The 27889-nt window shown below is 34.4% G+C and overlaps 1 protein-coding gene across 1 annotated transcript in view; it reads left to right on the top strand.

Annotated features, from left to right (window-relative positions):
* The window catches only part of TRIO (trio Rho guanine nucleotide exchange factor), a 267208-nt gene that overhangs the window by 158902 nt on the left and 80417 nt on the right, over positions 1–27889 (top strand). Inside the window, exons 22-33 of the mRNA XM_026673423.2 lie at positions 3854–4048; positions 4195–4310; positions 5100–5166; positions 5761–5870; positions 11395–11464; positions 12458–12547; positions 14191–14283; positions 18268–18379; positions 21480–21670; positions 22269–22370; positions 23394–23536; positions 24391–24490. Of these exons, the coding sequence (XP_026529208.1) occupies positions 3854–4048; positions 4195–4310; positions 5100–5166; positions 5761–5870; positions 11395–11464; positions 12458–12547; positions 14191–14283; positions 18268–18379; positions 21480–21670; positions 22269–22370; positions 23394–23536; positions 24391–24490 (1389 nt within the window). The remainder of the gene's footprint in view (positions 1–3853; positions 4049–4194; positions 4311–5099; positions 5167–5760; positions 5871–11394; positions 11465–12457; positions 12548–14190; positions 14284–18267; positions 18380–21479; positions 21671–22268; positions 22371–23393; positions 23537–24390; positions 24491–27889) is intronic.

Raw genomic sequence — 27889 nt, forward strand, 5'->3', positions numbered from 1 at the left:
GGCGCGGCGCCCAGCTGATGCCGGTACCGGGCCGCGGCATAAAAAAGGTTGGGGATCACTGCCCTAGAGTATTTTTGACCAAATTACATTTACCTTGTGAAGATGATGACTTTAATCTACCATTGAGCCTTTAATCTTACATCAGTATGCTTCTGGGATGAGACTTACTGTGATTTCCTCTTTGGGCCCATTTGTAAACCAGATGTGTAAAACCTTTGAAATCTTGGTTGAAGTTATGACATCTTAAATTAGGACTTTTGTTTGCTGCGTTGAAATTGCTAAGCATATTTGATAATTGATAGATAAGCACATGAAAAGTTGTTACTGTGGTGTAATTCAAATCGGAAAATAATGCAGAAGATGTGTTACTGAAGTGCCTGGGCATTGCATGGTCTACATAGAATAAGAGAGTTGGAAGGGAGCTTGGAAGTCACCTAATCCAACCCGCTGCTTCAGCAGGAGATCCTATACCATTTCAGACAAATGGCTGTCCAGTCTCTTCTTGAAAGCCTCCAGTGACGGGGTACTTGCAACTTTGGAAGGCAAGCTATTGCACTGGTTTCTCAATCAAAATTTCCTGTTACAAAATATGAAATGTGACATTAGGACTTAAAAATGAAAATAATTTAACAGAAATTATTATTTTAGTTGATTACCCTTAAAAGTATGTTTTAAATGGGGTGGATTGGGGTTAAATCTCTTGTGTTGGTGATGTAAGAAATTTGAAGTTAGATGTTGTCTTGTTCTATGATATAGCTTTATTTTGGTTTCAGGTTAATATATGTATGTTAACATAATTTGGGGAAGAAATATTAGATTTAAGGATCTCAGTGGGATGCTGAATTATATTTCTAAAAGATAGGATTTATCAAAGAGCTTTGGCTTTATCAGGCTTGGGGTATACCAAAAAGGATAATCCTACATAACTAGAAAGAGTGTAAGAGGATAGGAGTTTGTTATCTATTTTTGAAAAGTGCTCTAAAAATGAGAAGACACATTACTTTATGATCCGGGTTTGATGACAAGCTCTATGGCAACTAATTCCTTGTAGATTTTTATACTTATATAGATATTTTCTTTTCCATTCCAATTGTTGGAGTTTGGATTTTGTTTTGTTTTGCTTTTCCAATTATGTTTAGTTCATTTAACCACTATAATTTATTTAAGGTTTTAAAAATTGAATTTTCATTATACAGTGCAGGCTATTTTTCCTTGTATTATATTATTTTAGCAATTTAGAAAGTTGATAAGTATTGGCCTGCTTGGATCATAGTTTCTAATAAAAGAGAAGTTAACCTAGCTTATTATAAGCTTTGGGGCTTGAAAATATTGGTATTTGTTTAATTTACGCATACCTAAAAGAAAAATAAATGGAATGCCTACAAAAATCATTTTCTTCTGGCTGAAATAAAATACACATTTGGTTTTAAAACCATGACATTCCAGAATATATATTTAATTATTGAACAGCAGTACTGAAACGATGTCAGTGAAGTATCAGTAACATGCCCAAGGAATTCTGTAATCCAAGTGGAAATCATCTGCCTTTTTCTACTACTTTGTGAAATTGCTGGTAGAATCTTATATGTCACAATTTGCTTTTCATTGGTTAGTATTAAATTTCTCTATGCACAAATGAGAATAATAGATTATGTTCATTTAATGATTTTGAGAAAGTATATACTGGTGAATAGCTTGAATTATGGAAAGTTCTGGATAAATTTAGTTTTGAATGTTGACTGCTCAGTTGCAGGAAGTGTAATATATGAGTAAAGTAAAGTACAAGTGAGCCTTAAAGAATGCTCAGCTAATATATAACACTAAAGAGAAAAAAAGTCAAAATAGATGAGGTCCACTTGGTTGTTTAATGTAGGTTTGGTGTGATATTAGCTGTTGATTGGTTAAAATTGTGAACACGTGTGTATTTTCATATGTGAATAATGCCTATGACAGCCTGGATGATTTGCAGCAAATTTTAGATATAGGGATAACAAATCTGAAAATTGATGAATTTGAGACCAGAGTTATTGTGATTGATGGCGAAAATAGATGGAGACATTTTAACATATGTTAGCAGAAAGATGGTGGGTAGCATATACAGTATGTTGAAAAGAATGAATATTTGTTTAAAAGGTCACTATTTATGAAATATGAATGTGTCAAGAAAAAACATAAAAGTAAGTTGAATGCAGTGGAGGTAATATCCTTAAGTGTTGTGCTAAAATAAGAAAAGAAAGGGTCCAAAATGAATGGGTATTAATTGCATATTGATTAAATGTCCACATCGAATAAATGAGATGATTTATGAAGATGGGGAATGGGTCTAGAGGAAAACAAAGAGTGAGAAAGTTCAAATTAACTGGAACAGGTGAGATCTTGAAAAAGAGAAAGAAGGGTTTAAAGAACAAAAGACAGCATATGAAATTATGGTTCATTGCACAGTCAGCTAGATGTAGAGCAGGATTTGATAATTTTGTGCGCCTATTGAGTCCTTACAGAGAATCATGGATGGGCAGGTGTGGATCTTGGATGGTGTTACAGATATTATCACAGGATAAAAGCTGTTCCAAGTAAAGCTGGCTTTTGCAATTGACTGGTGGTGAATTTGTCAATGCCAATAGTGTTCAAGTGGTACTTCAGTTGTTTTGGGATTACACCCAAGGTGCCTATTGCTATTGGTACTACCTTTGCTTTCTTTTACCACAGTCATTCTATTTCTATTTGCAAGTCTTTTAACTCTGTTATCTATTAATATTAATTAAATCTGTATGTCATTTGACTGACGATGACTCTTGGAGTCTCACAATCAAACAAAATATGTATATAAAAATAAAGATAACAGAGGGCAAATGTGTTGAAAAAGGGGGTTTCTCACTGTCCTTCACCAAAGGCCTGGGTGAAGACCCAGGTCTTCTCAGTCTTCGTAGCTCTTCTAAATAACATCAGAGTGGGAACTATCCAGATCTCAGGAGAAACCATGTTCCAGAGGGTAGAGAAGGCATGCTTCCAGGGTCCAGAACTCAGAGCTTGCCAGCATGGTAGAAGCAAGAATGATTGGTAAAGACAGAAAAGTATAGATATGCACAGAGAATGTTGGTGTTATAAAACTAGTGTTAGCTATGTTTTCTCTTCTTTTTTATCTCGTGCCTTTCATTTCTTCTGTTTATTGCTTTTTACCGTTTTTCTGCATTTTCAGAACAGAGTCCCATGCTCTGAGCGGAGTGCTCAGGACATTTTTATAATAAAATGAAATTAATGTGGAAGACCCCTGCCATCAGTAGATCAGATTTTTTTCAGTCTAATATTAATCAGATTTCCTTTTTGCTAGCATTCATCTGATCATCAATCCCATTTAGAGTGATACATCCCAACAGAATCTGTCACATAATCTTTGTATACCCATACTGTAGAGGAAAATAGGACTGTTAATGTTACATTACTATTTAACACAATATACTTATTATCAAACTCTCCGCTACTATAAAGACTGAAACTTCTTGAATTCTTTATCAATAACATGTGGTATTATAAATTGGGTTTTTAGCATGATGTGGCCTATTTCCCCAAACTTGTATTTTCTGGATGCTTAGATAATCCCCAGACACAATAGTAGTGCCAATGCATGAGGCTGTCCTAAATCAATTCTGTCTTCAGGTCCTTACTTTCAGAACCCTAAAAGCTAGAAATTAAAAAATGTTATAATGATCCTGATAACTCCGTTCAAGTACCAAAAAGCTGTTAGCATGGAAACAGAATATTATCTTCTATTTATAGCATGAAAAGGCTGTTATTCATGAGAGGCACTGCATGTCCACTCTTCTTACTGCCTTCCCATCTTTCGTGTATCCTATAGCAAACCAAAGAGAGGGTGAAGTTGTTGATACAGCTAGCTGATGGCTTTTGTGAAAAGGGGCATGCCCATGCAGCAGAGATTAAAAAATGTGTCACAGCAGTGGACAAAAGATACAGAGACTTCTCTCTGCGTATGGAAAAATACAGGACCTCTTTAGAAAAAGCTCTAGGAATTTCTTCAGATTCCAATAAATCGGTGAGTGTTGCATTTTTCTTTTTGCTTGAAATAATTGGGAATGGCTTAATCTGGCTGCTCGAGTTTCTATCTAGATAAACCCCTTTTTGTGTTTGTTTCTCCTTGTCTTCACTGATTTTGATGTCATCTTCCCTTCCTTAATTCAGAGTAAAAGCTTGCAACTGGATATAATCCCAGCCAGTGTTCCTGGGTCAGAAGTGAAGCTGAGAGATGCTGCTCATGAACTTAATGAGGAAAAGAGGAAGTCTGCCCGCAGGAAAGAGTAAATCATTTGTCTCCTCCTAGCATAATGCATGTTTATCCATGCTGTTGGACTTGTGTGTCATTTTTCTCTATTTAGTTAGGTGCTTGTGCATTCATAGCCCCAGCCAACGTATCATTAATATGTCACCAAAACATTCTTTTTTACATTTATGTAAATTATGTACATTAAACAATTAAGGGGAAAAGTAACACATGCTAGTCTTGGCCCGTGTCAAAGTATACAATATTTCATGTTCTCCTCCCACCCCCCGCTGACCTTTTGCCATTTCCACTTCTCAGCAATGTTATATGTTAAAAAGAAAATGAGAATATGGATTTTAAGTTGTGCATTACTATTTGATAAGTCTGAGGCAAAGCATTTTAAAATAGGCTGATGTCTTGAATGTCCAAAAAAGAACCTAGAATATTTTTTTTCTGAGATTCAACAACAAAAAAGAATGAGCAAATGTACCCTTCCTTTAATGATCACCTGTAATTTTATTCAGTATTCTTATTGCTTCCTTTAGCCATTACTTAAAGCAAAGTTTAAATTAGAGGACAGAATGTTTCTAAGATGAGACTTAATATTTACTTATGCAAAAGCCATGTTAAATCATTTTATTATCATTTTTACTGAACTTAATAGTCCATATTTTTTCTAGTTGCAGTTCTCATCTGCTCTGTGCTCTTGAGCTCATCAAATATATTTTACTATGTAAAATCCTTGCCGTGTATCTAATTTCTGTTCAGAATGGTATATGGTGAAACAAATAGTCTAAAGTTCTCTCTCTCTTGTGTGTATGGAAAGGTTCATCATGGCTGAGCTTATCCAGACAGAGAAGGCTTATGTAAGAGATCTCCGGGAATGTATGGATGTAAGTTCTTGTTTCAAAACTTAATGTGGGTCCTGAAATAGATTTTTTTCCCCACTGTCATATTGTATGATCTGTAACCATAGAGCTAAGTTGTGCAGTTCTGTATCAGAAGTAGGCATGTTTGTCAATTAAATCAATCAGTGCTGGCTTGATCAGCTTCTTGTTTTGCTCTTTAAACATTCCTATGTTGATTGAACAGGGATAATAGCATATCTGTTCATTTTCAGGCACAATAAACTGGTTGCTGCTTTTGTTCAGCTTTTACTGTTTTGTTGAAGGGATAATGTTCTATTATTGCTTCCACTATTACACTGCACATTCGAGAACTGGCTTATTCTCTCTGAACAGAAACTCCTCTCATCTGTATTTTAGGGTCGGTTTTAAACTTGTTACTTTTTCATTGACATGTTGCACTTGTTAGGATCTCATGATTATAAAACCAAAAAGTGGTATTATACAATCTAAAATAGACATTTTATAAACTCCAGTATGATTTTGCATATATTCATTTGGAGATGGTTGGGTATATCTAGATCATTGTTAAACCAACTTTGCTTCCCCTCCTTTTTTTTGTTTCTATTTTTTTTTAACCAGACATATCTCTGGGAAATAACAAGTGGTGTTGAAGAGATCCCACCTGGTATTGTCAACAAAGAGCATATCATTTTTGGAAACATGCAGGAGATCTATGAATTCCATAACAAGTGAGTGAAGAGAATCACCCATAACCCTGCTTTTAGGGGAAAAAAAGAGTAATTTAATGTCTTCTGATCTATTAAATGAATGTATGGTTTTATTTTTGCTACTACAGATTGTAGGTTCAATGAGTGGAGCTTGACAATTTTCAGATTAGCATTGTTTTATTCTGGTTTTCTATTTAAGTAGATCTTAAATGGACTTGCTTTATTCTGGTCTGGAATTTTTATGTAAATAGGTTGATCTAGGTTGTTCAACAGCCCAGACAATGAGTTGTTTTGGTTTTGCTGCATAATACATAAAACTGATAAATAGAACACCTCAGCTTTTATCTGTGAGATGACTGATAATGCTAAATAGGATCTGAGAATAGCATTAAAGCCTTAATTCAGGCTTACTAGATCACATAGTCTGAATTCAGGATTTATTTGAAGCTCCAGACTCACTAGATGCACATAAAAATTATTCTGTGGTGTCGCCCACACTAAATCTCCTCCCCTTAGTAAGGATCCCTAATTTGATATACCCTTTTTCTCTGTTAATATTTGTGGAGTCTAACATTTTCTGTGAATAAGTAACAGATGAAAAATCTATTACTACCAGCCTGCAAGCATACCAGGTACACAATGCTTTGTTTGCAAGTGCCTTATTTAACATATAATTGTGTCTGCAAAGAGCGCAAGATGGGAAAAAGCAATTGCCTTGCCCTCTGAAGCCCCCAACTGTTGTAATTCTTTGCTCCATGCACAGTCATCTCCTTTGAATTTGTCTCAGTCCATGTGAACATTAGGTAGTTCAAAATTTCCTTATGTGAAAAATGTCTACACTGCATACTGTATATTGTCCTATGGCTATAGTTAGAATTATGGCTAATCAGTTCTCAATATGTGATGAAGGGGATTTTATTTTTTGTTTGGTATGGAAAAGATGTTTAGGCATAAAACAAATAAATAAGTGTCCAACCACATCTTAAGCCATTAGGACTTGCTAAAAACTGAAGACTTTTGGGGAAGAAAGGGTAGACTGATTTTGTGGAGCTGCTGATTGTAGCAGAATAAAGAGCCAGCCAGCAAATGGACCAGTTTTTCATAAACCCTCTCCAGACAAAAGAGAGAATTGAGATCACTCACAAGTGCTCCAGGCAGTTGTTCCTTGCAAGGAGATCCCAAGACAGCAGTTTACAGTAGTTTTAGAGCTCTGGGAGATGATGGCCAATAACCATTTTGCTCAAACTGTCTTTGAAAGGACTCTGCATACTTGCATACTTTATTTTCTAATTACTTTTGGATATTGCTTGTTAACTGCTTTCCATCTATCGGGAATCTTTGGACCTACAGGTTTTACAGCACTGGATGTGATGGAATGTAGTAGGCTGGATTCCAAGGAGAGAGGGGATACATTCCAGAGGAATAAGAAACAGTTCAGTCCAGATATTTTGTGTGAGAGAAAGGGCGAAGATAGCCTCTCCCTAATGTTTCTCAGAGTATATAGTAGATATAGATAGTAAAGTACTTAGCCTGGCAGGATTCTGTATATAAGTATGGAAACAATAAAATCAGCTTGGAAGAATCACCAATGTGTTATTCTTGGTTTGGGGCCTGCCTGACACAGGTGAGTTTTCTTCTATCCTTAAAGAAAGACATTTTAAATACAAATTTAACAAATTTTAAAAAAATCTGGAATAAACAGCAAAAGGGTGATATAAAATTTTGATTTTAAAAAGATACCAATGGATTAGGAGTCCAAATAAATTTGAAGTAAAATTTTGGAATAAATTATAAAGAATCCCATGGGGAAATGCTTTTGTTTTTAATTCTGTTATTTGTTTAATTGGAAACTAGAGGGAACTAAAAGGAACTAAAGTTTACATTCAAAGGAGAAGAGCAGTCAAATTCTGCTTACAAACATAGAATGAAATAAAATATTGTGACATTAGTCATATTGAAAATTACTTTTAAACAAGGAACCCAGAAATTAATTTTGAGAAGGTCTACCTCTATAGTAGACTGTTTTAAAAATATTATAGAAGAAAAACAAGTTTTACCTGACATGATTGAGATTTTAAAATGCCATGGAAAAAGATATTGTACTGGAGATACAAAAGAAACTGTCAGATCTCTTAATAATTAAAAGGGATATATAAATAACAAATCAAGAGAGTGGTAATTTTCCTATGTGGTATTTACAAGAGGCTTGTTAAAGCTTTGAAGAATTTTGTGACAAGGGACAAAGAAAATCAAGTTCTTGGACATTATTTGAAAGATCTAGAGTTAAGATTGTTTGAAATAAAAGGAATTAATATAAAGTTGGTTTATTTGATCAAGATTAAAGTAGATATGTTGTTATCTCTTGTAATCCTTAATGGATTTTTGCTAATACTGGGAGTAAAATGACAAGGCTTTATGGATTTGTTTGCAGAAAAGAGATGGAATATCAGAACAAGAGACCATTTGTTTTTGTTTTTGGGGGTTTTTTGAAAATTTTATTTGGGTTTTCACAAAAACAAAATACAAATAAAACATCTTTTTTGAAAATAGCATGGTCCCAGGTTATCTCTTCTTCATACAGACACAAAACTCAATTTCATGCTCATTTTTATGTTCTATTCCATATCTTATTACCATTTTATATTTTCTACATAGTTTTTCCCCTCTTTTAATTTTCTCAACTTTGTTTTAATTATCTCATCTCAATTCAAATCATTATATTTATACTTTTGTCTGTCCTGTTTCAATTTCACATTATCTTTTCTTATTAAGCAAATTTTTCCCTGTAGTTACCAATTAGAGTATGACACCTTTATATCCTTTAATTTTATCCATTCAAACTCTTATTTAAGCTTTAATGTATACCTTTAAGATTATAGCATTCAATATAATACATAACTTCAAATCAAGTTCTGCTTGGTACATTCTTAAAATAGAGACTATATTCTTAAAAAGAAAAAATTATTATATATATATATATAATAAAACACACATTGTAGTTCCATTCCAATTCATCTCATCATCAGGCTTCATGTATATTCTGTGTGTATGTATATATATATATATATATATATATATATATATATATATATATATATATATATATATATATATATCTAAATAAAACACACATTCAATTCAATTTATCATTAATATGCATTAAAATCTTAACATCTTTAACATTTCTTTTCAATTAAATATCATACTTCCTTGGGAACACTTATAAACTTTCCATACTTAATTCTTTTTTTTTTTTTCATATTTCTCACTTATATTTTTATAAATCATTACTAATAATTAAAAATGTTCCCTTTTAATTCTCTCAATCATTTTAATTCATTTATTTATTAACAAACATCCCACTACATTACAGTAAATATTTTATCCATCATCATATTTTCTAAAATTATTTCTGTTTGTAATATAACAATGCTATCTTATGTACCTTTGCAGAATCCCTTTTGCAATTAAATTTTCACCCATTATCTCTAAACAAGCTTTTGGTTACAATCCTTAGATCTTTTCTCTGTTTCTCCATTTCTTGTTTCTGTTTTTTACAACTTCTTTTCCTTGCCTTCTTCCCCCTCTTCTTCTCCCTCCCCTTTTTACCCCCTCGTCTCTCTACTTCTAACTCTCTCATCTGTAATCCCCTCTTCTGTTGCTTTCTAATATTATACTTATCTTTCAAATTGTTCTTCTTTTTGGTTGTTTTTTCTAGTCTTAAACCTTTCACTCTTTCCCCCCTTTTCTTTTTCCCCCCCACTTAAAATTATTTGATCATTAAAGATGGCTTCTTCTTTGTCCCAATCTTCTTGTTTTGCAAGCGTTTCTTGTTGCTTCTCATAGTTCCAGATCTCCATTTCTAAGAATTGAAACACGAAGCCAAAAGAACTTCTCCCTTCTTGTGCATCTTCTTTTCATTTTTTAAGTTCTGTTTAAGTTCAGTTCTTCTAAGAGTGATACCATTTTAAAAACTTTTAAACGACCACCTGGTTAATTTTAGTCATCTAGATGCAAAAACCAAAAATCACCAAATAATCCAAATAATCCAAGGCTGTTTCTACTTGCTTCTTTTTTCCACTTTCTCTTCCTGGGGTTCTATTATTTTGTTACCAAGTTTCAATTAAAATGTATCTTTGAGGAATCTTGTTAAAATTTCACTGTAAGTTCCTTTTAATTACAGCTCCATTCCTTAATTCCAGGCAGTCTCCTCCATTTTTCCAGATCCTGCCCTTTTATTAATTTTTTTCTCCTTTCCTGCTTTTAAAAACTTTTAAATGTCCAGAAATCTTTATTATCCCTTTGACTTTTATTTTCAGCTTAGATGCCTATTAATGTCAAAGTGGATTTTTTTTTCAATTTCTTGCTTAAGTCTTTTAGCAATCAGTATAAGGAAGGGAAGAAAAAAACCCTAATCCTTTCCCTTCTCTCTCTCCTTTGCAGCTTCAAAATCTTCTTTGGGAACAATGTTGTTAAGTTTAAATTCCAGGGTACCTTATTTGCTGCTTTTGCTGTTTGACCTGGTCAACCAAAATTTTCTCTTCTTATCTTCCTCCTGCACATTCTTTTCCGGTCGAGTTCTTCTTTGTGGTGGCCATTTCTGACCACCGCTACAACTGCTTTCAGGAAAGGGAGTAATGGCCAGCTGGGGAGGAGAGATGCAGCTCTCCTCAACCCTGCTGGCAGTCTCCCCCCTCTTCACCACCTCTACGGGGTAGCTTAGCCCCAAAACCAGCCGGCTCGGGGCGCTCCAGCGGCAAGCACGGATCGAAGCCTCGGAGAGACAAGGTTTCGGTCTGTCGCCGAAGAAGCTCAAACCGGAAGTCCAAGAGACCATTTGTTGTATTTTAGGAGAAGTGATAAATTACTAAAACTGGTTATACTTATTATGATAAATGGGGAAGTCACTTCTTTATTTCTTTACTATATTTTTATTTGTTTCTTTTCTATTTTTTCTGCTTTTTTCTTTTCTGCCTCTTTTATTTTTTCTTATTTTATTTTTTAGTTTGTATTGTTGTAAATTGTAATCTTTAATAAAAATTGTTATAATAATAAAAGAACTTGCTAATTGTTCATAAACTAATAGTACAGATTGATTTTATAAAGCTTGGAAATGCAAGCATTCTCTTCCTCTAATAGGCTTGTTTGTTAGTTTGTTTGTATGGTCAATTTTAGATCATTTAAATTGCAATGAAGTCAGTAAATAAGTGCTAATTTTCCTATTAGTTATTTCAATGTGTATGTTTTGTTCAATGACTATGAGCCAGTTCTAACTCATCACAGCTAAAAGGCACCACATTTTGTAAGTCTGGCATGATGACAATGTACCATAACCTGACATAGCATAGCTGTAGCTATAGCAAGATCATTGTTTTACTGGAACTATAAAGTGTAGTTTAGTTCTAAGGCTAGACTGATTGGATAATTCTGCACAAGTGTAACACTATGTTATAGTCACTATGGGTAGTATAATGGATAGTATAATTACAAGGTAGAAAGGGAAGAGAAACATGTTAATTGTTTCATTCATCATTTCTTTAAACAGTATATTCCTGAAAGAGCTGGAGAAATATGAGCAACTTCCTGAAGATGTTGGTCATTGCTTTGTTACTTGGGTAAGATGTTGGTCATTGCATTGTTGCCTTTCTCTTTACTAAATAATCAATTGTATTTTGAGTTGTGATCATCCACACCTGAAAAATAAAACTGTAGTGTAGCCTAATAGAAGAGATTCATAGTGTGAGATAGTAAATACAGATAGTTCTCAAGTTATGATCACCATTGAGCCCAAAATTTATGTTGCTAAATGAAACATTTGTTAAGTGAATTTTGCCCCATTTTATGACCTTTCTTGCCACAGTTGTTAAGTAAATCAGTGCAATTGTTAAATTAGTAATAAGGCTGTTCAGTGAATCTGACTTCCCTGTTGATTTTGCTCATCAGAAGGTCATAAAAGTTGATTAGATGGTCCTGGGACATTCCAATATGAATTGCCAAGCATCTGAATTTTGATCACATGACCATGGGGATGTTGCAACAGTTGTAAGTGTGAAAACAGTCGTAAGTCACTTTTTTCACAGCCGTTGTAACTTTGAACAGTCACTAAATGACTATAAATAGAGGACTCCCTAGGACTCTTCAAGAGTTATAGGACTCTTCAGCTGAGAAAAGAGAGTTCCATTCTAACTGGTGAATATAGAAAAGTATCTTTTGAATTATGGGAGATAAATAGGCATCCTGTCAGTTTCATGTAATATTAAGCAACTGTTGTTCAAACTGTGGGATGTAATATTAACATGAATTTAAAGCATCTAATGACTAATCTTTAAAATGTATTGTTGCAAAAGTATAATAGGCAAGCTACTTCTTAGACATCTCTTAAGATTCAGGATATATACAGTATTTGAACACATACATCTTAGGAGGCCGAGTGAGTCAATTTACAACCTGACTAATATATAACATTTCTTTCCTTTTGTAATAGTTAACCTTCTTGCATGCCAGCTTCTTTATCCAACAGATTTAAACTCAAATAATTATTAAATAGCCATGTTTCCACCAGATGGAGCTTTTTACAAATCATTTCAATCTTTTTTTTTTCTTTGCAGGCAGACAAGTTCCAAATGTATGTGACTTACTGCAAAAACAAACCAGACTCAACTCAGCTAATTTTAGAGCATGCAGGAGCATACTTTGATGTAAGTACAGAATTATAGTGCTTCATTCATACCACTTGAGCTCTGAAAGTATATTTATGGGCATAGCACACACATTTGCATGTACCTATATGCAGATGCACATAGTGAGAACTCAGTATTTCAGTTTTGAAAGGACATGGATGAAAGTTTGAACCGTATTCAAAGAATATGCCACAGATCTTCTCATCACAGTGAACAAAGATTACTCTTGGCAGGATTTAGTTTCATTTTAGTTCTTAACACTCACTATGCTAAAACTGGAACATCATACTATTTGTGACATCATGATGACATCAGAATGATCTGGGTTTTATTCCAATGACCTCAGGTCAGCTTGGCTGTCCAGTATATTTGTTTATGTTCTTCATTTGCCTGTTCCTATTAAAAGATAGGTGTATATTGATATGCCCCAGGAAGAATTTAGTTTTGAAAGCCTGTTCCCAGGACTTTTTTTTTCCTTTCAAAAAAGAAAAGGTACAGTGAAAGATGTAAGGTAAGATTGCCAACTGTCAGTTACTGACAAGGAATGAAACCAGTAATGTAATACATTGTGTTTTGTAAATCTTTAAAAAGTAATGGAGGGGGAGAAGTTTATAACTATAATTCCTTTTATTGGATTTGGAAGGCCTGTTTTAAGAAAGAAATTATCTTTAAATCAATAAGCAGTTCTTATATTGGCATATATCTTTCTTAGTCCAGCACTAATCCACCCAATTTTATACCTATCCTTATTAAAGACACATTCAGAACTCCTATGAATGAAGTATTTCTCTTGCAATATCTTAAGATGCTATTTATGGAATTCAGAATGAAGTCTGAACAGCAATTAAAATAGTTTGATATATCAGAGTATTCAACAATAGCCACCCTCTCAGAAACATGACTGTAAGCAGCATACAACAAAACAGTTAAAAACTAATATGAACAACTATTAAAAGCAATTAAATATGAATAGAAGAATTTTGCTACTATCATTGCACTTCAGAAAGGTTGCTTTAAAGTAGAGAAGCCAAATGAAATGGGGAACTGATTTTCCCTCAGAGCAATTTATTTCAAAATGCTAGATAATACAAAAATCAAAAAGAAAAGCATAATCAAATTGTTAGAACATAAAGCAGGATTCTTCGCACTGATAGAAATTGGAGCAAGTACACCGGTCATAATTATACTACTCATTTAACAAAATATAATAAAAGTGACAGCTTGAATAGTCTGTGTAGTGGTATTGATGTTTTTTGTTTCGTTAATCTTTCACAACATGCTGGCGTAAACTATGTTTTTGATATTCTAATAAATGGCATTCTCATATTAACAAAATATGATGGAAGAAGTTTATACATGTGCATAAACACCATTGGACTAAACTGGGTTCTTAATAAATATTCAATAAAAGTTAATAACTTGAGTAAATCTATGATTTCAGATGTTGCTGAGCTAGAATTCCTTAGAGGCCTGGCTGGCATGGCTAGTGGTGAAATGGCTTTCACAGTTTTTAATGTATAGGTGAAGCATAAATATACATACGCTAATTGATGAGGGAGCATGGATTTAGGACTTCCTCTCAGTTTTCATAATGAAAAAATTATCTGCAAATTTTATAAGTTAATTTATATTTGGTTGTCAAATGTTTAACTGTACTGCAGGAAATACAACAGCGGCATGGCTTAGCCAATTCAATCTCATCTTATCTTATCAAACCAGTTCAACGGATAACAAAATACCAACTCCTTCTAAAGGTGAGTATCAATGTGGCCTTCATTTGTGTAGCTGGGTACCTTTTTTACATTGAAAATATGCTTTTTTAAAAATACGGTTCTATTGGGCCACAGCCAAATTAAAAAACTCTTTATGAGTGACCCAAAATACATTATGCTGACCTAGTTTGGTATAAAAAGTACCTTAAAGCAGCATTCACCAACCTTTCCGAGTTGACAGCCTGGCATGGGGGGAGGGGGAAGAAGAAGGGATGGTTTTGTGCAAGAAGCAGGAGCGCATGCGTACCCACCACTCAGGTGAATGGGGATTCCAAGAGAAATATACTACCAGGTGTATAAAGTAATCTTACCAGATTCTTCCAAATGGGTGGTTTAGAAATCACAAATGAAATCAGGTTCAGTTCCAACAGTATACAGCATTAGATATCACCAACTCTCACCAGAAGTTGAGGTTATCTTTCATTTTTTTCCATATTTTATTTTATTTTATTTTTTTATTGAATTTATATTGCCACCTATTTGCCCATGGCGACTCAACAAATAATTCCTTTAAGGCAGACAGGTGCTCCCAACCTGTAGGCTGCGGCCCACTACAGGCCATAGCCTATTTGTAACTAAGCTGCATGAGTAAGGATTACTTTTTTTTAATGGTACTGCCACTTGATCTTATCTGAAGTCTTTTTAAACGACTGGAATTTAAAAAGAGAAGAATAAGATTACAATATATGGTTAACTAGAATAGGATAAAATGAGGTTTTCACCGCAGTTCAACCCAGCCATGGGACTGAAACTGTATTACAGTAGTTGCTTTTGGTGATGAGACCTAAATCTGAGAAAAATCTTGTTCAGTTTGGATCTTTCAGTGGCATTTGATACATAGATTATGGTATCCTTGTGAACTGCTTGTGAGACTTGGTAGTGGAGGACACTAATTCTACACCTATCTAAGCAGATGGTCTCAATCAGTAGTAATAAGGGGTGATGGATTGAATCTTTGGCCACTGTTATAATAGGTGCCAGAGGATCTAGGTTCTTTCTATCTTGTATATCATCTACATGAAATATTTGGGTGAGGTCATTTATCATTTTGGAATGAGTTATCATCACTATGTTAATGATAAAGGCAATGCAGTGGATATTCTTATATACTACAGTGTTTGATGGCAGTAAGGACCTGGATGTGATGAAACAAATTTAAATTGAATTTTAACAAGATGGAATTGCTACTTGTCCAGAATTGTTTGTATACTACAGTAGCCCCTTTGCTGGCTTTCAATAGGGTTGTATAGGGTTTCTCCTTGATGCATGCCTTCTGCATCAGCAGCTGGTGGCCTGGGCAGTCTTTGCCCTTCTCCAGCTGATGCCAATTACAGCCTTTTTGAAAGTAAGAAACCCTGGTGACCATTATTGATGTCCTTGAGGGTCTACTACAAAACACTGCATTTGGAACTGTCTTTTTACCCAGATTGTAGGCAAAAACTGTTTTAAACTGCTGTTTCAAACTATCCTATTTGAGTTTTTGGTCGTTTCTCAGTCATATCCTGAGCAACAGTTAGAAACTTAATCATAATATTCTTTCCCAGTCACATCAACTTTCAGAAGCAGCTCATCTATTGATATGATCATGGTGTGAATGGCAAAGACTTTAAGGTCTTTTTTGATTTGTGTTTTGGCGTAAGTCCTTGGCTACCTTTTCATATGTTTTGGCTTTATGTAAGTAGGCTGCATAGCCCCCAACCCTAACTATGTAAGATCAAGAAGCTAAAGAAAAACATTTTAAAATGAACATGTATCTTCTGTGCATACACATTCTTAAATTTCATGAATCAATTCTTATTAGTAGTTTCCCTTATTTCCATTTCCCTCTATATTTAATTTAATTTAAAATGTTGCCTATCTTTCCTTTTCACTCAAGTGTGTAGCGGGCAAAAAAATGACTTTGTGCATCACAAACCAGTGTTTCTGCACATTACAATGTACTGTCAATGGACCAAAAAGCCTATTAAAAGTAATTAAAGGAGGCTTAACAGATGGTAGAAGGTGCATTTGATTAAGCAGTGGAAACTCAACAATCTGTATATTAAGAGAGCTATGTACAAAATGTTAGTGATATTCAGAAAACTTAATGCAATTAATTCATCTCATAAAAAATAAAGCAATATCTTGACATTTGGAAATGGGTTGCTATAATTTTTATTGGAATGCAGTAAAAAAAAATGGAATGCCATTGGCATTTGTTAAATGAAAAGACTGAGTGCTGTTTTCCTGTACATTGACTTCTTAAATACTGAAGTAAAGCCATGGAGATGGCTTACGGCAGAGATCTTCAAACTTGCCAACTTTAAGACTTCAATTCCCAGAATTCCCCAGCCAGCATGGCTGATTAAGGAATTCTGGAAGTGCAAGTCCACAAATCTTAAAGTTACCAAGTTTAAGGCATCTGGCTTACAGTTATGTAGTAAACTGGAATATGAGAGTTAACAGTTCATTCCAGCCTTAATCAAATACATTTCAGCCTACTACTAGCTACTATGCAAAACGCTTTGGCACATTGTTTTTCAACCTTGGTAACTTTGCTTTGGTTTGTCCTATCTTTTACACCAGAGCTGTCAAACTCACGGCCCACATGCCAGATGCACCACACGCTGGCCCTGCCCATACCCATGCCCAGTTTAGCAAAGGGGGGGAAGTCATGATACGTCACGTGATGCCACCATGACACTGCGAGTTTGACACTCCTGTTTTATATCATTTTGTACATAGCTCCAACAATATACAGGGTACTTGAGTCTTCATTGCTTATTCATATGGACCTTCTACCATCTGTTAAGTCTCCTTTAATTATGTTTATTAGGCTTGCAAAGCCAGGTTTTCAATGCCTTGTAAAAAGCCAGCAGGGTTGTCTGGCTTGTCTCAGGATTTTTTTTTTTTTTAATTATATTTAGTTCAAATCCTATATTATTTCCTAAGTGTCTGGGTGTCAACCTCCGAAATGGCGAGCCTCCAGCGGACCGTTTCGGGGTTGCCATTCGGGGGGAAGGATTACAGGGATAATGAAAAACAGTAGACTCACGGACTGGGAGGTGGACAATGAAGAAGCAGCCGGCTGACAATCATCTGGAGAGCAGGCCGGCAGCGGAAGAAAGAACTAGGCCCAACAGAAAGATTCCAGGCCTCTCAGGCCTCTCTAGAAGTACAACAGCCATATGGGTGGGGCAGGCTAATGCGGGAGGAGAGGTTATTGCTGCCTTTGTTTTGGTTGCTATGTGCCAATGTTTCCAGGCCTGCCAGAATTAAAAACAATTAATTGAACCTTTTATTTCTGTTTCTTGGTTTTGGCAAATTGGAACAGTGACACTGGGAGATAATAATGCACTAGAATAAAGCACTAACCTGTAACATAATTTCTGTTTTTTAAAGATTGATTTAGCTTTTATAGGCATTCTCAGAAAATAAATGTGTCTTTCCCTATAAGTTCTGTATATTAGTCTGCCCGTGAAGAAGAAGAAAATAAATAAATGATATGGCAGAGAGCATCATTAAGCTAAAGAAGATTGGTACAATATTGCCAGTTTTGTTACTTGCAAATGGGTGTTTCCTTTCTTGGGTAGCATCCATTTTATGAGGGCACTCTGAAGATGCATTCAAGACTTCAGAGGAATAAATTGTGATTTGGCTAATGACTTCAAGCCTCCCACAATTTCTCTGAAATACAGACATATACAAGATAGATCAGAAAGTTAAGTGTTCACTATGATATAAACCCCACCCCTCATGTTTCTTTGTGTGATGTCACAGTACAAGTATGAAAGAGCAGAATTTGTGCCATGTGGTCACAATGCCCACTTTGATCTTCTGGTATCACTGTAGTTGGAAACAAACACCTGTATCCTAAACATCTCAAGTTAGAATATTGGCATCTATTTAAAGACTGCAAATGACATATTCTGAGTAGATAAGATTTAACAGAAATAAAGATTGAATAGTAATGTGATACCTTTGCAGGAGCTACTTACCTGCTGTGAAGAGGGTAAAGGTGAGATTAAAGATGGCTTAGAAGTTATGCTTAGTGTGCCCAAGCGAGCCAATGATGCCATGCATCTCAGTATGCTGGAAGGTAAGATTCATGATTATTTCTTTTCTGTGTATTCTCTTCTAAGAAATTATCAAATGCTTGTTTAAAGTAGGTTTATATAAAATCATGTTTTAATCTTCTGATGAATCTTCTGAAAGTTTTTTTTCTCTCCTGTAACCTTAGAATTATGATTGTTCTATAATGACTACATGGAATATTTTAATATTTCTCTTTCATAATCATTCTTTCAAACAAATGATGCTGAACATTTGTGTAGTAGACAAGTTGATGTGATAAATCAAAGCATTCCATTTTAGAAACTAATTTCTAAATCTCATAATCCATTTGTTGTTTTTTAGTTGACTGATTTTTTTAGTTTGATTATGCTGATCATTAAAAAGAAGTATTTGTTATTTCTGAACACATATTTTCTGCTTGGGAAAGCATAACTAATCATGATATAAATATAAAATACTTTTTTGTCAGTATTATGTTTTAGTGTTTTGAAATCTAGCTAAATCTAGTTAATGCAGATTTTTATACTGGTTGCCTCCTTATTTTAAATAAAATTCTTGTTATGTGGCTTTAATAAATCAGTGCTGTCATAATGCACATTTAACATTTATTAATGGAGATTTTCCAAGATCTTTATAATGATTGGCAGCTTTGATGAAGACAACATACAATTTTCAAATGACTACTGTACAGTAAAGAAATGTCATTAGGGCTGCTTCATACATAATGCCTTGTTTCCTGTTTTAAGAGCATAATTAACAGAGTTTTGAACAATATACACAGAGTTTTGAACTGTACACATAAAAAGTTGAAACAAAGTAATTTTTGATTGTTTGAAAACATTTTTGATAGAAAACCAATTCATTCTAAAATGTAGTAAAGAGAACAATATTAATAGCCTTTCTGTTTGGACAGATCTAAAAATTATCAAGTACTAGTTCTTTTTAAGATTTCATCTAGAAAATAGTACAAAAACCAGGGAAAGTATTTTTCTTGGGAAAAAGTTTTATGTGATCTGAGAAATATATCATAAGATTTAATTGCACATCTCTTGGATTAGGCTGCTGCTTAGTTCATTATCATTATTGCACATCTCTTGGATTAGGCTGCTGCTTAGTTCATTGTTTTAAAGTAACAAAAAATACCACATTGCTTTTTTAAAAACTTAATTAGTAAAGAAAAACTTTCCTAACTTCATTAGTTTTCCAATATATAAATGTTGAGGTAATTCCCTGCTAGGAGAATGAGCGCATACAGGGAGACGTATTTGAGAGAAGTGTTTGAATAATACACACACAGCACACAGATACACTGTACAGTAAATGTAGGTTTTTACTTCCAGAAACTTTTAAGCAAAGTTCAAGATAAGCAGTCCAAAGTCATTCACAGGTTAAATCAGTCAGTTTTCAGTCCAGGGATAATCCAATAACAAAGTCCAGTGTCAAAAACAGTTCAGTATCAGACTTACATCAAATCCATGAATAACAGTCAAGTAAAAGGAACGGCAAAACTCTCCAACAGAAGGAAAATGACTCACTGAGACACACTCTCTTCTGAGACTAAGATAACCCAGGTTTCTGGCTCCATCTTATGGCCGTTTGAGAAACCACACCCAATTACACTTTTAGGATTCTCTTAAAGAGACAGTATTAAAATGGCTATCCTGGTTTATATATTTCCAACCCAAATAGCTGTTAGGTGACTTACATTCCTAACAATAAATATTGCTTAAATGTCAATATGTTAGTATCTAATAGTTAACTAATTAGAGAGCCATGGGGGTGCGGTGGTTAGAATGCAGCATTGCAGGCTAACTCTGCTCACACTGCAATGAGTTTGATTCCTTTGATCCTGACCAGCTCAAGGTTGACTCATCCTTCCATACTTCTGAGGTTGGTAAAATGGGGACCCAGATTATTGGGGGCAATATGCTGACCCTGTAAACCACTTAGAAAGCACTATAAAGCACTGGGAAATGGTATATAAGTCTGAGTGCTAAAAGTGCTAAGTAATTAAATGTTATTATAATTGCAAATTAAATGGAAGAATAGTTTTACAATTTTGTAATTGTAACACAGTTCTTTCCAAGGCAATTTATCTCCCAAGGAATCCTTACACTTTGCTACTAAATCTTATAAAATGTTTTGGTGGTCCTCACTTAATGATCCTAATTGGGACTGGCAACACCACTGTTAAACAAAGTGATTGCTAAATGGGAAATGATGTGATCATACTTGTGCTTTCCAGCTAGAAAAAATCATGACTACTCAGTTTCACACCTTCAGTTTTTGTTTGCTTTCTAATTGTTCCCCCATCCTTTGGAATGCTTGAATACCCACTTACTGTCTTAAACATATTGAAAACAATGCAATTTCACTGCAGCCCAGGGCTGGGAATTGTGGGCACAGTACACAAACAACCTACTCTTTTGAAATGGTTTTCTCTCCAATCTCTCTGCTCTGCAAAGAAGGAAAAGAGTTAGGCAAAGGAGAGGTGATCTGCAGAAATCACTAGCTTTTTTCCTTCCCTCTCCCTGCAGAATGGAGAAATTGGAGAGAAAGAGATTTCAAGAGAATACTATAAGCTGTTAACAGTTCACCTGTGCTTGCCAGTATAATTACATTGCTTTTGATGTATAGAAGAGCAAATAGCTTACTTTCTTGCAACTGCTTTCTTTCCAATCTGTCCACTCTGCAAGGGGAAAAAAAAAGAAAACCTGTCCCGACTGTTATGGTGATCACTTGACTGAGATTTATCCTGCAAAGGTCATAAATGGGCTGTAAAGTTAATTTTCCAACACTTTCATAATTTTGAATTATTGCTGAATGAATGGTCAGTAAGTGAGGATTACTTGTTTGCAGTCTCTGTGTGGCTTAAACTACAAATATTTATATACTGTATATAGTTCCCCTTCATGACAGCCAAATCTCTAAAGGAATTATTGACGATGTAAACCTTACTTATATTTACTAAAGAACAACTTCCAAGACCTACACTTCTAAGTTCTTCCTGAAAGAGTGATTTAAAAAAACAACTATAAGAAAATGAACTAGTTTTATCACACACCCATGTCTCTTTCTCTCTCTCCTTTTCTTCTTTCCTTGAATTCTTCCAACTTGTTTCCTAGGTTTTGATGAGAACATTGAATCTCAGGGAGAACTCATCCTTCAGGAATCCTTCCAAGTGTGGGATCCAAAAACTCTCATCCGGAAAGGGCGTGAAAGACATCTCTTTCTTTTTGAGATGTCACTTGTCTTCAGTAAAGAAGTGAAAGACTCTAGTGGAAGAAGTAAATACATCTACAAGAGCAAGTTGTTTGTAAGTTACTATTACACTGGAAAAAAACAAAGCCAAACCTAGTTGCTAACAACTTGCAGTACGCTCAGATGTTGGAAAATGGAGTAAATTGGCCTCAGATTTTTCTTAAAAGATCTTCAGTTTGTTAAGTTATAAGCATATTATTGAACATATCACCTTTTACATAACTTCAGAAGAAACTGGTAGCTCTTTTGGACACTAAGGAATAGATTCTGAAATATTTTGAAAAAAGTTCTCTTAAGCAAAGAGACGTATTGTAGCATTACTCTTTAATCATGAAGCAGTAAAAAGAATATTTGAAGGGTACATATTGACAATCATTCCAATTTGCATGAAAGCTTTTGATTAATACAGTGAAATATGGTTGACCCTAAGTCAGGATTTGAAATACAGATGAAGTTATTCTTTTGAATCATATAAGCCAGCCAGGAAATAATAACTGCTTATTACCACACAACTGCTTATTATGTACTTTGACTTTTGTTGAAACATTTTGATGATTAAGGGGTAATTGATTTTTAAAACCCATTAAATGTGGTTTTGTGTTACAAAATTTTTCCCACAACTAACAGCTAATCCTTCTTCCTTTAATTTTCAGACTTCTGAGTTGGGTGTCACAGAGCATGTAGAAGGTGATCCCTGTAAATTTGCACTGTGGGTTGGAAGAACTCCTACTTCAGACAATAAAATTGTGCTAAAGGTAATTGGTATTCATACTGCTAAACAGAGTGGGCAACCTCTGAGGCAGTTCAACATTTTGACATGAGCATTAATGTTTTTGTCTTAATTTGGAGGCTATTTTGAAGGCATAAACAAAGAAAGTGGCACTGAAAATTGTCCATTTTAAAACTGAATATTAATGGTACAATCTCAGAATGCTCAAAACTATTTATGGCCTACAATCTCAGAATGCTCAAAGTTACAGTGGCACTGAAAAAAGTGCCCTCTGACCATTTTTTACACTTATAATAATTGCAGTGTCTCCATTGTCATGTGATCAAAATTTGTGCTCTTGGCAACGACCATGTTTTTATGACTGTTGCAGTGTCCCTTGGATCTTGCAATCACTTTTGACAAGCAAAATCAATAGGGGAGCCATATTCACTTAACAACAACCATGTTACTAACTTAACAACTGCGGTGATTCACTTAACAGTTACAGCAAGAAAGGTCGTAAAATGGCACAAAACTCACTTAACAACTGACTTGCTTAGCAATGGAAATTTTGGGTTCAATTGTGGCCATAAGTCAAAGACTATCTATAATAGAATATCATTTTAAAACAGAGATATGACTCATAATACCCAAAATTCAAAGCAACATTCATGTCTTGAAGACCAAAGTTGCAAACAAGATATGACACTTCTTTTGAAATTTGTGGAAGTAAATGTGCCAAACTGGAAATACCTGTGTGTAAATTTTAAATAGGATTTTCTGATGCCTCTAATAAGTCTTATGTTATATTATATGTTCCTGTCTTGCTGTCATGATCCCTGGAGATTTGTATATAGATCAGGGATGTAAAATGCAGGAAGTAAGTCTTATCTTAAAAACAATAAATAATAGCGAAAGAGATATTCATTTTTCAGAACTAAAGAGCAAACATATTTCTACCAGTGCTTTGTATCATTCTTGTTTAATACATTCTGTTAAGTTGTGAGCATGACTTTTCAAAAGTTTATTCTTAACAATATACTAGAACAAAATATTCTTTATCTTCAAGGCTTCCAGTATTGAGAACAAACAAGACTGGATCAAACATATCAGAGAAGTAATACAGGAAAGAACAATTCATCTCAAAGGGGCCTTAAAAGAGCCTATTCACATTCCTAAAACTGCACCAACCACAAAACAAAAGGGAAGAAGGTTAGTAGAAGTCCACTCTATTACAGGAAATGGTTCTCATCTTTTGTGAGATCCATCTTAACAGAGTGGCTACACTATTTTTTTGGGGGGGAGGGAGTACATTCTGTGCAACACAGCATTCTGGATGCTGCTGCTAAGTTGCAATATATTAAAAACATATAGGTGGATTAGAACCTTAAATATAGGCATATATATCAAATTTGAATGATAAATTACTCTGCTTAGAAAGTTTACTGTATAATGTACAAAATTGCAAGAAAAAAAGTTAAATGCTAATAGGAATGGAGCAAATGGAACAATGTGTCTGTAAGAATTATAGTACTTTGAACTTCTTAAAAAAAGTCTGGAAGGAAGAAGTCCTTAATAAAATATCTGTATTGTCCTGAGAATTAAGTGCATATCAAATAAAGTATTAACTATGAAATACTGGTAGATATAAACACAAGGTGTAATACTACAATGAAGAAAAGATAGATGGAAATATGTTTTTTACACTCTCTCAAAATATTAGAACCCAGTAGCATATCCTGGTATGAGACTCAAAATAATTAAAAGATACAGAGATAAACTAGGATTTGCAATCACATGAGATATTAATTCAGGGAGATTTCATCAAGAAATTGGACAGATTCATAGAACATAAGGTGACTGATCAGTTAGTACAGTACATCTTTAATACTTGTTATATTTAGCTGTAATAGTATTTGTTCAGGAATTAATGAGCAGAAGAATACATTCTGCACTATTTTGTACTGAATTGAAATATCAAGCTATTTCAGTATATAAAATGATCATTATTAAAAAATTGAGTTAACAAATTTCTGTAAGAGACATACAACATCCTATGCTTGCAGAGATGGAGAAGATCTGGATAGTCAAGGAGAGGGGAGCAGTCAACCTGATACTATATCAATTGCATCACGAACCTCCCAAAATACATTGGATAGTGATAAGGTAAGCCAAAGATAATGATATGATTATTTCCTTTGTTATTTAGCACAAGCTACAATGAAAGGATGTATACCTTTTTTTCTCCCAGTGAGCATAAATGAGTCTCCAGGACCTAGAAATTAGAAACGTGAAGCTTATTTAAGAATTGGATTTTATCTTCATTTTTATATCCTCTGATCTCCAGTAAATTCAGAGCTGGTTGTATATGTCTTCCAGATGGTCAATAGTGCTAAGCTATTAATGCTCATGTTCCTTTAGCTTCAGCTATGAAAATTAGATTCTTTCAGTTTGTGCAACGCATTCACATAGATGAAAAACATATCTATATGCTTAAAGAGGCATTTGTACAATTACAGAGAAAGAAGGTGGTTGTTTCCCCATCAGTTGAGAGAGAGAGAGGGAGGGAGGGAGAGAAAGAGAGAGAGAGAGAGTTGGTTGGTTAGTTAGTTAGTTAGTTAGTTAGTTAGTTAGTTTATGTGAAATAAAATAGAGAGCAGAGCGGAGCATGTCCCTGCTCTGATAGAGAGGTTTTCTTCTTTAGTCTGCCTTCTCATTTGAAAAGCAAATTACTGAAGATGCGTCTGACTTTGCCCCTTTGGCCTAATGTTACCCTTCCAAAAACTTTCATGAAGGGAAACATTTCTTGCTCGACATAGCTTTTTGATCTTAGAGGATGCTGTTTAAGAGTCCTTAAGTGCATGTACAACTAGCAAAACTTTAAAATTCTTCTATCGTAGTTAACAACCACATAATGGCTTTTGGTATTTTGACCTGGTACAAAGTACTGGGTTGATTAATTTATGCTTTTAACATTTCTATTAAAACAATTTCTATTAAATGACCAGAGATAGATTTACATCCCTAATAAGACATGCCAAGATTAAAAACATCCATATTCTATACAGAATATAATAGAATTCTTTATTGGCCAAGTGTGATTGGACACACAAGGAATTTGTCTTGGTGCAAATGCTGTCAGTGTACATAAAAGAAAAGATAACATTCATCAAGAGTCAAGAATCATAAGGTACAACAATAATAGTCATAGGGTACAATAAGCAATCAAATCATACTAGGAAACAGTCAATATAGATCGCAAGGATACAACCGACAAAGTTACAGTCATACAGTCATTAAGTGGGAGGGGATGGGTGATAAGGAGTGATGAGAAGGTTAATAGTAATAGTAGTGCAGACTTTGTAAATAGTTGGACAGTGTTGAGGGAATTATTTGTTTAGCAGAATGATGGCATTTGGGGAAAAAACTGTTCTTGTGTCTAGTTGTTCTGGTGTGCAGTGCTCTATAGCGTCGTTTTGAGGGTAGGAGTTGAAACAGCTTATGTCCAGGATGTGAGGGGTCTGTAAATATTTTCACAGCTCTCTTTTTGATGTGCAGTATACCGGTCCTCAATGGAAGGCAGGTTGGTAGTAATTGTTTTTTCTGCAGTCCTAATTACTCTCTGAAGTTTGTGTCTGTCTTGTTGGGTTGCAGAACCAAACCAGACAATTATAGAGGTGCAGATGACAGACTCAATAATTTCTCTGTAGAACTGTATCAGCAGCTCCTTGGACAGTTTGAGCTTTCTGAGTTGGCACAGAAAGAACATTCTTTGTTGTGCTTTTTTGATGATGTTTTTGATGTTAGCTGTCCATTTTAGGTTTGTGATATGATAGAACCTAGAAATTTGAAGGTCTCTACTGTTGATATTGTGTAGTCTAGTATTGTAAGAGGTGGTAGTATGGAAGGGTTTCTATTTCTATGCAGATAGTTATAGTTATAATTCTATTAAGAATTTTATGTAAATAAAAATGAAGATCAAATTTAGATAGGCCACTCCTTAATTGGGGATTCTTGGTGCTCTTTGGTATATTTTTAATTATCTAGCTAAGAGAAAAATGAGTTAAATTTCTTATATTGAAAAACCTTATGTCGCTGGCAATATAGATAGCAAGCCTCAGTTTAAGCCTGTAGATAATATTAAAAGCCAATTGTCAACTCTTCTTCATCTGATACATTAATATGAAAGAAGCTGTGATTTATCAAACAATGTGAGATCATGATTTATGTTCATTAATTGGTAATTCTTTTTTTTTTAAACAAGTTTTATTAATTTCAACAACAAACAAATCATTACATATTTAAATCTTTTCCTGTATTTCCACAGAAATTTCCCCAATTAATTGGTAATTCTGTTACTTAAATAAAAGCGTATGATTTCCAGTAATACTTTTTGTTCCCTTATTTTGCTTAGATTTTCCTTATTTTACTTAGAAATTAGATTTTCAAATGTTTTTTAAAAGTCATATAAAACCTGAGTGAAGTTTCTTGGCTTGTTTAGATATTTTAAACAAGTAAAGAAGTTATTAAGAATCCCTGGGGCTGTTTGTTTGTTTGTAGTTGTAGCAGCTGGAAGCATTTCTATATTGAGGAAATGCATTTAGCCTCTATTTAAAGAAACAAATTTCTCTTTTCTGCCTTAACAACCTTGGAACAAAACTTTAGAGGGAAGATTCATAACTTCTGCACTTTGAATGAAAGTTTGGAGAAGTCCATAAGGCCACATTAGTCTTGCTTTGCTATTCATTTTTAGAACATTTCCTTACAAGTGTCTTTGTTATATGCATCAGACACACAGATCCTATCCAAGCATTTTGAATGCAACCAGTAACAGCTTGATCAGTCTGCACCATCTTAATGCTTTGTGATGTTTACTAACCTCATTTGTCCCTGCAGTTGTTCATGTTGAGTGTAGTTGACAGCATCAGGGAAGCCTTCCAAGATACGACTGCACTTGTGTTGTTTTCCATGTGATCCAGAATTCTAATAATGCTTCCTGACTTATGGAAACCAATATGACTACAGTTGTATTAAGAAAGACTTCACTTCATATGTTTGTAGTAAAAGTGAATGACTGAAGAAAAAAGAAAATTGCTGGAGTAAAATTGATCAAGGGGGGCTGAATACTTCTTATTTGTAATATCTGAAAATTCCTCCTGAGAAAATATCATATATTTGAGGAAAATGGCAACTGTGTGCAGATGGGTACCACTTAACTGTACTTCATCTTGGCCAGGATCCGATGGAGTATCATGATGTTTGAATAATAGGGATGAAAATGGAATATGGGTTTCCCACAGAGAAACCAATAGCATAGGCAGAATTTAGAGTATGTGTTGTCTTCTCATTGAAATTTATAGCTTTATTGAGGTTTGGAGGATTGGAAAATTCGTTAGGAGCATTTATCAGATGAGATCTTCCCAGTTTGCAGTTTGAAATTGTTGTACTGGGAAATTTTACAATTAAGTGTACACAAAGTAAGAACTTCATTATTAAATTACAGTCCTCCCTCTCCCATTAGCCATTCACTTCTTATTTCCAATCTTCCTTCCTATATCCCTCCCT

This window comes from Notechis scutatus, chromosome 3 (genome assembly GCF_049901735.1).
Source record: "Notechis scutatus isolate UNSWTSFEM ecotype Mainland chromosome 3, rNotScu1.2, whole genome shotgun sequence".
NCBI classification, from domain to species: domain Eukaryota; kingdom Metazoa; phylum Chordata; class Lepidosauria; order Squamata; family Elapidae; genus Notechis; species Notechis scutatus.